Here is a 10,854-nt window from a genome sequence, read left to right as displayed (position 1 = left end):
TGCCTCGGGGTCTCTCTGCCTCGGGGTCTCTCTGCCTCGGGGTCTCTCTGCCTCGGGGTCTGTCTGCCTCGGGGTCTGTCTCAGGGTCTCTGTGCACATCTGAAACTAAATAAACAATTGAACATACGTAGTAGGGAAAAAATTTCTTTGAGCACTGTTTGAAGCAAAATCACAACCACATTCTTTATTGACCAGAATTAGTGTTTGTTAAAATAATGTTTGCAGAGGATTTTGTTCACTCCCTCCCACTGTTGACAATGGGCATGCCATCATTTCGATAAGACAATTTGGTTATAGTTCCTCTCTGAGCTCTCGTTTTATCCTGCTCACACAAATGGTATCATGGTAATGTCACTGGATTAGTAACCTAGAGGTCGTTGCTAATGCTTTGTGTACATGAGTTTGAATCCCACTAAGGTTAAATTTAGACAACAAGGTGCAGGGCTGGATGAACACAGCAGGCCAAGCAGCATCATAGGAGCAGAGAGGCTGACTTTTCGGGCCTAGACCCTTCATCAGAAAAGGGGGAGGGGAAGGGGGTTCTGAAATAAATAGGGAGAGAGTGGGAGGCGGAGAGGAAACAAACAGGTTGAAGAGGCGGGGATGGAGCCAGTAAAGGTGAGTGTAGGTAGGGAGTTAGGAAGGGGATAGGTCAGTCCAGGGAGGACGGACAGGTCAAGGGGGCGGGATGAGGTTGGTCGGTAGGAGATGGAGGTGTGGCTTGAGGAGGGAGGAGGGGATAGGTGGGAGGAAGAACAGGTTATTCTAGGTAGCTGTGGGAGTCGGTGGGCTTGAAATGAATATCGGTTTCTAGGTTACGTGGAACAATCCCTCTTCCGTACCTACACCGGCCCTAAACCCCACCTCTTCCTCCGTTACATTGATGACTGTATCGGCGCCGCCTCGTGCTCCCACGAGGAACTCGAACAGTTCATCCACTTCACTAACACCTTCCACCCCAACCTTAAGTTTACCTGGACCATCTCTAACACCTCTCTCCCCTTCCTGGACCTCTCTGTCTCCATATCGGGCAACCACCTAGAAACCGATATTCATTTCAAGCCCACCGACTCCCACAGCTACCTCGAATACTCCTCCTTCCACCCACCTTCCTGCCAAAATGCTATCCCCTATTCCCAATTCCTTCGCCTCCACCGCATCTGCTCCCAGGATGAGGCATTCCACTCCCGTACATCTCAGATGTCCTCGTTTTTCAAGGACCGTAACTTCCCCCCCTCGGTGGTCGAGAACGCCCTCAACAGTGTCTCCCACATCTCCCGCACCTCATCCCTCACACCCTGTCCACGCAATAAGAACCAAAAAAGAATCCCCCTCGTCCTCACGTACCACCCCACCAACCTCCGGATCCAACGCATCATCCTCCGACACTTCCGCCATCTGCAATCCGACCCCACCACCAAAGACATCTTTCCCTCCCCACCCTTATCTGCTTTCCGGAGGGACAACTCTCTCCGTGACTCTCTTGTCTGCTCCACACTCCCCTCCAGCTCCACCACACCCGGCACTTTTCCCTGCAACCGCAGGAAGTGCTACACCTGCCCCCATACCTCCTCCCTCACCCCCATCCCAGGCCCCAAGAAGACTTTCCACATCAAGCAGATGTTCACCTGCACATCTGCCAATGTGGTATACTGCATCCGCTGTACCCGGTGTGGCTTCCTCTACATCGGGGAAACCAAGCGGAGACTCGGGGACCGCTTTGCAGAACACTTACGCTCGGTTCGCAACAAACAACTGCACCTCCCAGTCGCGAACCATTTCAACTCCCCCTCCCATTCCTCAGACGACATGTCCATCCTGGGCCTCCTGCAGTGCCACAACGATGCCACCCGAAGGTTGCAGGAACAGCAACTCATATTCCACTGGGGAACCCTGCAGCCCAATGGTATCAATGTGGATTTCACAAGTTTCAAAATCTCCCCTCCCCCTACCGCATCCCAAAACCAGTCCAGCTCGTCCCTGCCTCCCTAACCTGTTCTTCCTCCCACCTATCCCCTCCTCCCACCTCAAGCCGCACCTCCATCTCCTACCGACCAACCTCATCCCGCCCCCTTGACCTGTCCGTCCTCCCTGGACTGACCTATCCCCTTCCTAACTCCCTACCTACACTCACCTTTACTGGCTCCATCCCCGCCTCTTCAACCTGTTTGTTTCCTCTCTACCTATCCTCTCCTCTATCCCTCTTCTATCCGCCTCCCACTCTCTCCCTATTTATTTCAGAACCCCCTTCCCCTCCCCCTTTTCTGATGAAGGGTCTAGGCCCGAAACGTCAGCCTCTCTGCTCCTATGATGCTGCTTGGCCTGCTGTGTTCATCCAGCCCTGCACCTTGTTGTCTCGGGTTCTCCAGCATCTGCAGTTCCTACTATCTCTGATTCAAGGTTAAATTTAGTTTCAGTTAACAAAGCGTGAAGATAAAGCCAGCTTCAGTGATGAAGGCATCACCGTTTGGTTGTAAAAATAAACAAGTTGGTTCATGAGTGTCATCTAGGAAAAGAAATCTGCCATCGTTACCTGCTTCCATGTTACTCCAGACTCTCAGCAATGTGGTTGACTCTTAACTGCCCTTGAGGATGGACAATAAATCATGGTCTTTTCATTAATGTTCTTATTCTATCGAAGCATACAGAAGAACCCAGAGTTTATTTGCTGACAGTACATGAAAGTTTTGTTTCAATGGCATGGAGTCTGTAGGTACCTTGAATCTGACCTATCCTGAGTGGTGTGGAGTTGAGAAAAAAGTTGCAGAAGGAACATAATTGGCCTGAACACTAACTTGTTGACTGTTCTTCTGCAACAGTTGAGAATTGGACAGAGGCTGACAGGCTCTTATGCTGCCTAAGACATTGGGGATATATTTGCTCAGTTTGAGTCGGCCTGCACAAACTCAATGATGGATGGTTTTCACTATGATCAACATATTGTCTCTTAGTGGGAAATGGCGCTCAAAAAATTCCAATCTTTAGTCGGTGTTTGCTCCTTTCGGAGGAAGCATTTGGGGCCTGGAGGGAGGTTGAATGAACTCAGCTTCTTCCAGTAAAAGGCTACAGGTGTGTTTGGAAAGATTGATCCATTTCCTCAGATCAGGTTCTGTAACGGTGTTTTAAGTCTGATCACTGCATGTGGTAGAGGAGGTGGGAAGCCAAAACACATAATTTTGGAAGTTGATTGGAACTGAGAGTAAGGGCTTGCAATACTGTTGTGTTTATTGTGTAATCTAGAAGGTAGAAATTATAAGCTTAAATTCTATTAATATGATAATGGGTCAACTGGTGCTGGGGAAAAAGAAATGACCGAAGCAACAGAGGAACAGGAGCGGGCCAGTCAGCACCTCAAACCTGTTCCACCGTTCAGTGAAGTCATGGTTGATCTATGGCCTAACTCCGTATACCTGCCTTTTGGCCCTTAATACCTTCTTTAACTAAAATGTATTTATCTCTGATTTAAAATTAGTAATTGATCTTGGACCAAACACTATTTGTGGAGGAGAGTTCATACAGCAGGGGTTAGGTGCAGTGTAAATTGACTGGTCTGCACACTGTATGTGGGATGGAGACCTTCATAAATAGAAAGATCTGAGGGCAGGATAAAGAAACTGTTTGAAAGACACCCTGAAGCTCTGCTTGAATCACGGCAGCTTTGACATTAGTGGCTGGGGGTGGGGCGAAGGCATTTGTTAATAACTGTTCAAAATGGCAGCAGTGTGAGCATCAAACTGCATCACTTTTTGCCTCACTGTTACGGCATTTGCACTTGGAATGGCAATAGAAAAGAAAACAGCAGCCAACCCTGAAATCTGGACCCCATTACCCCAAGGGTCATCCCCACAAAGACTTTCCTACCCTACCTCACTACCATGACCCAGTGACCTCCATCTCCCATATCCTTCACTCTTACTTGGTATTACACAGGGTATACAGCATGGAACATCCAGCCTAACTCATCCTTCCTTATCTAACTCCCATCAGAGTAACCTTCTCGTCCCTTCTCCCTCATAGGTGTATCTGTACTCTCCTTAAGCACATTCACAATATTTGCCTCAGCCGTTCCTGTAGTAATTATCACATCCTCACCGCTCTCTGGGAAAAGACGTTTCTTCTGAATTCCCTGTTTGATTCCTTGGTGACTATCTATATATCGATGAGTTATAGTTTTGCCCTTCTGCACAGATGGAAACGCTCTGTGCCTCCCTATTGTAACCTCGATTATATATGGATCCACAGGGCTCCTGACTGTGTTGCCTAGACACTGAGTGCTAAAAGGCTAACCAGTCATAGAGGGCATCACAGCTGGGACCGGTGATGACTTCATCCAATGATCCAGTCACATATCGTTTCCAGCACAGGTCAGTGGACAGTCATTCAGAGAAGGCACCCTGACTGACTCTGTTCCCTGTCAGCCCTTAATTATAACAGCCTTACCCTGCGATCAGCTAACTCAGCACAGAAGAGGTATTGATCTTGGGCACTACTGCTCTGCGTTTCTATTCATCAAACAACGCATCTTATTGACTGCAATTTACTTGCCTTTTAAAAGTCGTGGGCCCATGTGGATTATCCACTGTACATATTATATAAATGAGAACGTGACGTCAGTGTTTTGGAGGTTGAGAATGGTGGATGGGACATTTATTTTGATGATGCTGCCATGCCAGTGGTGGTCAGGACATATGTGCACTTTCTGCTCTGCCGGTCTGTTTTCTTGCTGCCTCTGACCTGAGCTTTGGTTCCCACTCCCCTCCTACAGGATCCAGGCCTCTGTGTCTTCAGCTACAAACTCCTGCATCTTTCTATCCTTCTCATTACTGCCCACTTTCTTGCTTTTCTCCCTCTGCCTTCCATTTTCTGCCCTACTCTCTCATTTTCGCCCTCCTCCATCACTCCTGCTATCCTATAACCCCTCTCTTCTTCATCACTGCTCTCTTCCTCTCAATCTCATGTTGTCTTCAGCTTCCTCTGTCTCCCTCCCGCTCCCCTCGCTCCCTTCCGCTCCCCCTGCTCCCTCCCGCTCCCTCCCGCTCCTCCCGCTCCCCCCGCTCCCTCCCGCTCCCCCCGCTCCCTCCCGCTCCCCCCGCTCCCTCCTGCTCTCCTCTCTCCCTCCTGCTCTCCTTCCTCATTCCCACATTCCTGCTCTTCACTTTATCATTCCTACTCTGCTGATCCCTTCCCTCTCTGGTTCCCACTATCCTCACGTTCCTCATTCCCCACGCTCCACTCAACATGATGCCAACCTCAATCTGAGCCTATCCAGTGAAAGGAAACTGTACAGTTACTGAAAATAAATATGTTGCAGTTTTTTTCTGAGGTTCTTTATTACCTGTTTTGGGATATGGTGCCTGATAATTTTTAAAAAAATATATAGTTCCTATCTCTGTGGGTAAAATAAATGTTCCTCAAAGCCTCTTGGAATCAGTTTCTACAGAACCAAATAGTAGGGCCTGCAGTAATGATTCCATCAATTCAAACATCAGGCTAAGATAAAGCAGACGGTAAGCTGTCCTCCTGGCCCCAGGTCTGTGCAGTGAATATTGTCGTCTTAAGGATGGATTTTTGAACGGATCTCAGGAGAGTGAGTGAGAGGGTTTAATTTGTCACTTCTCAACTGGCTGCCCCTGATGTTTCGGTTGGAGTTATTTTCTTCCCTGTAGCAGAAGTGCATGTCTGATGCCTGGGACAGCGAGTGACCTCCCTCAGCCCTGCAACACCCTTGAGGTCTCAGCGCACCCTCAACTCCGACTTCATTTACATCCCTGAACTGAAACCATTGCAGCTCTTGTTGCCATGTGCTCCCCATGAAGACTGGGCTGGAGGTGGAAGGCTGAATAAAGTAGGGATTGTACAAGAAGGCAGGATTGTGTTTATTGGGACAGGAGGGGAGGCCATTTGATCTTTGAGCCTGTTCCATTACTCTGGGAGGTCTTGACTAGCCACTGCCCTATGGCCCTTTATCCCTTTTGATTAACAAAACCTTTCAGACCCTGACTTAACATGAAGAATTGACCAGTCGCTGCTTTGCGAACTTCTTTCAGCCTTTGTATGGAGAAGTGTTTCCTGATTCTATCCCGAAGCATCAAGTTCAATGCCTCCTAGGCCCTCAAACCAATAGAAATTGTTTCTCCAGCTAACCTCTCTGGTTATATTGAAAACACCAATTACAGTTAACTGGCTAAACTCAATGGAATACAACTCTACATTTTGGAATCTCCCCACCATAATTTAACTCTTGGTGTTCAAGCACTATTCTGATGAGTTTACCCTGTCCTTTTTTTTTGATTTGATTTATTATTGTCACATGTAGCTAGCTACAGTGAAAAGTTTTGTTTTGCGTGCAGTACAGTTAGATCATACCATACAAAGATTATAGGGTGATTGAACAGAGCGGGGATTACAAATTTACAGCTGCCAAGAAGATGCACAAAAAGCAAGATCAACATTAGATCTGAAATCTGAGAGGCCCATTCAGAAGTCTAATAACAGCGGGAAAGAAGCTGTTCTAGAACTTGTTGGTGCATGTGTTTAAGCTTTTGTATCTTCTGCCTACCAGGCTAGGAGGGGGTCTTTGATGATGTTGGCTGCCTTTCCAAGGCAGAAAGAAGTTTAGATGGAGTCAATGGATGGAAGGTTGGCTCATGTGATGGACTGGGTTGTGTTCACAACTCTCTGTAGTTTCTTATGGTCCTGGGCAGAGCAGATACCGTACCAAGCTGTGATGTATCCACATAGCATGCTTTCTGTGGTGCATCTGTAAACGTTGTTGAGGGTCTTTATGGACATGCTGAATTTCCTTAGCCTCCTGAGGAAGAAGAGGTGTTGTTGTGCTTTCTTGACTGTCGCATCAGTGTGGGAGGACCAAGGCACACTGTTGTTGGTTATCGTTACTCGTGGGAACTTGATGCTCTCGACCCCTTCCACCTCTGCTCCATTGATGTAGATAGGGGCATGTCCTCCTCCTTGCTTCCTGAAGTTGATGATCAGCTCTTTAGTTTTGCTGACGTTGAGGGAGAGATTGTTATCTTCGCACCATGCCACTCTTTCTCTGCGGCCATTGGATCCTTCCTAAGGGGAAACCTGAGACTGCTCCTAGTGCTACACGGTTGATCTGACCAAGGCCTTGTACCATTGAGGTATAATTTCTACCTCATTAAATTCTTTTCTTGCGTACTGTTAAAATAAGTCACATTTTGTCAAAGCTTTTCGTCTCTCACTCATCAGGACAATTCACAACAATATCAATTCAAGGGGAAAGCCAGCATTCATACTGCATGAGACGAGAGGGCTGATTAGTTGGCAAGTGGACTCTAATTGGTAGAGGCTTTGCTATGAGCACAGACCCATTAATGCTGATTGACAGTTAACTGCCAACTTTTGTTTTAATTGTAAATCTGATGTTCCAGAGAAATTAACCTGCGAATGGCTGCCAACTATATTGTTGAGTTGAGGCATAATGCATGTGAATATTCTTTCTGTCTGCAAAGGCAAGGGTCCTGTGTACTAATATGTAGCTTCCAGTCCATACATATGCACCACACTGTGAGTGACTGGTAACCTTAACTTGGTTGGCAGCATAATCCTTTGTGCATTGCCGATGTCAAAGCCAACATATCTAGGTAGGCAGGGTAGATGTTTCTCCTGGTTGTGGACTGAAGTATCAGAGGACACAGTTTCAAAAAAAGGGAAAACCCACGTACAACTGAGATGCAAAGAAATTCTTTTACTCTGAATTTTGTGAATCTTTGGAATTTTTTACTCCGGAAGGGTGGAAAGCTCAGTCATTGAGTATCTGTAAAGCAGAGATTGGCAATTTCACAATACCAAATATATAAAGGGATATGGGGATCATTTAGGGAAAAAACACCGATATGGATCATCAGCCATGCTGGCATTGAATGGCACAGCAGGGCTTGATGGGCTGAATGGCCTCCTTCTGCTCCAATGTTCCTGTGGTCTTTTTGATCATTTTTCTTTATCTTTTCAGGACGTTTTAATGATCTGCATACTTAGACCCTGAAATTTCTTTGGACCTGTATTGACACTAGATTTTCTACAAAGTACTTTCTTCTGTCATTTGTGCATCAAAATTGGATGATGTCACAGTTTCCAACAATAAAATATACTTGCTACAATTTTGCCCAATCACTGAAACTTATTTATTTTTTGAATGCAGTTCTTCCAGTTACGTGGCATACAATCCTGTCTGTTGTGTCATTGGCAAATTTAGGTACGTGGCTTCAATTGTTGAAGTCATTAAAAAATATGGTGAACAGTTAAAGCCCAAACACATCCTTGTGGAAACCATTAGTCAGTTCCTATCAATCAGAGGACCTGTCCACTATCCCTACACTCTGTCTGCTGTCGTTCAGCCAGTCTCTTAACCAGGTCAACACTTTACCTTCAGTGACATGAGCTGCAACTTTAGCAAGCTGTCTCCTACAAAGGATTTGATCAAATGCTTTCCAGAAGTCAATTTAGATAACATTCAGAGACATTGACCAGTCTACTACTTCAGTCGGGTTTTCCAAAGATTCACTGAAAGCCATCAGGCATGGCCAATCCTTTGCAACTGTCTTGCAACCAGCAGAAAGTGTTCTAGGTGTTCACTGGCCCTCTTGTGACAAAGTAGTAGTGTCCAGGCCTCTGGCCTAAGGGATTGGGTTCAAAGTCCCACCTACTCCAGCGGTGGCGTGTAGTAACATTACTGAGTGGGCTGGTTAGAACATATTTCTAGGTGTTCAGTCACTCTCTCCTCAGTTAGAGACTGATGTAGTTGCGTGACAACAGATGTTGGGCAAACTGGTCTATAGTCCCCTCTTTCTTTAATAACAGTGTTTGGGGGGAATTGGGGGAATGGAGAATTTTCAGAGAGTTTTGTGGCCTGGTGGTTGGTAAGAGTAGGACAAGGTATTGACATAATATTCGAATGGTAGAGCAACAATGATCAAATTGAGGAGTTGCTGGAATGGCAAGCATAATAATAGTCAAGCACTGGGGCGATGGCGAACAGGACTTTGGGATGAGCTTGGACATGGGCAACAGAGTTTCTGGAGTGTTGATATTTATCGGGGAAGAAAGGTGGAAGGCTGAGAGATGGGAAGAGCCTGCTGTAAAAGGATGAATGGGCAGCAGCTGAACAGAGGCAGGGATGAAGATGGACGACGCTGCGGACGTGGAAATAGGTAGAGTTTTGGAATGAAGAGGATACAGGACCAGAAGCTCAGTGCAGGGTTTGGTCCAGGTTTGGACAGCGATCAGAGGGAGCTGGGAGGGAGGGGTGACACTGACACTGGGAACGGCCAATGCCCACTCTGTGAATGTAACAAAGAGAAAAGCGGCAAATCGGAAAGGTCCTCCTGATTTTACCGCTTCCGAAGAATGGAGATATCTAATTAATTAGGAGCAGCGGTGTGTCTGCTGACAACAGGCAGAGCCGGGGGAGTGATCTGGGAGCTCAGTAAGTTGTACCTTGGCAGCCGGAATGTGTTTGCTCAATTCAGATGTGTTCTCTCAACTCCTAATTCAAAGCACACCTTTTCAACTGTGTCATAGGATTAGGCTTACATTTATGCCTGAGGGAGTGCCGGTTATTGAGTAACACACAAAGATCTTCTATTTAATTCTCGACCAGGGTGTTCGGAGGGAGGTATTCACCTGGTAGTGCATGCTGAGAAGGGTTAACTTGGCAAATTGGGCAAGTGTCCCATCAGACCCAGTTCCCACACTCGACTAAATATGACAAGGGGCTTTGAAGCAGCAACAGGAGTACTCTTGACAGTGTGCTGAGGTGGCTGGGGTAGACTCACTCTTGTGTGAATGGTGCTACAAACAGACAAGAGGATTAAATCAGGCTGAGCTGCTGTATGTGAGTGTTTTTAATATGGGATCTGCACATTGCTGGCTAGGCCAGCATATATTACCCATCAAACAGTTGAGAGTCAACCACGTTTGCTGTGGGTCTGGAGTGACATTAGGCCAGAAGATTTCTCCTCCGTGCAGGGCATTAGAGAAACAGAGGGGTTTTATTTTTATATGACAATGGTCACTAGTAGGCTAACTTTCAATTCCAGGTCTTTATTGAATTCAAATTTCACCATCAGCGATGGTGGGATTTGAACCCATGTCACCAGAACATTAGGCTGGGGTTCTGGATTACTGAGGCAGTGACTTTTGCCAGTGTGCTACCTCTATTTCACAACGCTCCAAAGCCCAGGTCATGGCAGAAGCACCAACAATGGGTAACTCTGAGCAGGTGGCATCTGTGGCCTCTTTCTGAGCCAGGCCGGAAGTCCTGAGAACGTGCGGCTACTCACTGGCACAGGCCAGCTTCCTATTCGCAGGCCTGACTGGGTCCAATTGATAGGAATTTTATTGAGGTCAGGCAATTATTAGCTGGGAAACAAACAGTCATTAAAACGTTTAGTCACATCTTTCATCAACAGAGACCTGATGGCTTTGTGAGGCACTGGGCTGGAAACCGTGGTATTCTTTTTGAGGATGAAGGCCTGAGGAATGTGTGAGAATTGTTAACCCTTTATTGCACGCTGCCCACTAACTGAACATTTGAGAGCTGGGAAGGGAAGCCAGTTCCCGTGAAAACATACAGGAGGAAGTGTTGAGAGTTTGGCACCTGACAGTGCCGAGTTACTGGATGATCGTCTCCAGTCTCTGTGAGAATTACATTAATCCGAAGGTGAGTGAATGTGGGCTGTCTCAAAATCCAAACACTGATGGATCCACAACACAATAAGGCTCCAAAATCTGCATGATTGGCGCAGTGTTCCACAGACTTCATGGCATTTGCACAATAGGTCTAAACTAGTGCTTCCAGTTCACAAGGCCTAC

The 10,854-nt window shown here is 46.7% G+C and overlaps 1 protein-coding gene across 5 annotated transcripts in view; it reads left to right on the top strand.

Annotated features, from left to right (window-relative positions):
- The first annotated feature begins 10,638 nt into the window (after window positions 1–10,638).
- Window positions 10,639–10,854, top strand: part of LOC109922848 (RNA-binding protein Musashi homolog 2-like) — a 295,031-nt gene continuing 294,815 nt past the window's right edge. For all 5 annotated transcript variants that reach the window (XM_048612469.1, XM_048612468.1, XM_048612466.1 and 2 more), the window contains exon 1: window positions 10,639–10,702. In XM_048612469.1, the coding sequence (XP_048468426.1) occupies window positions 10,661–10,702 (42 nt within the window). In that variant the 5' untranslated portion in view covers window positions 10,639–10,660. The remainder of the gene's footprint in view (window positions 10,703–10,854) is intronic.

Source organism: Rhincodon typus, chromosome 26 (assembly GCF_021869965.1).
Source record: "Rhincodon typus isolate 14 chromosome 26, sRhiTyp1.1, whole genome shotgun sequence".
In the NCBI taxonomy this organism is placed as follows: domain Eukaryota; kingdom Metazoa; phylum Chordata; class Chondrichthyes; order Orectolobiformes; family Rhincodontidae; genus Rhincodon; species Rhincodon typus.
This window is presented reverse-complemented; position numbering and strand designations above follow the sequence as displayed.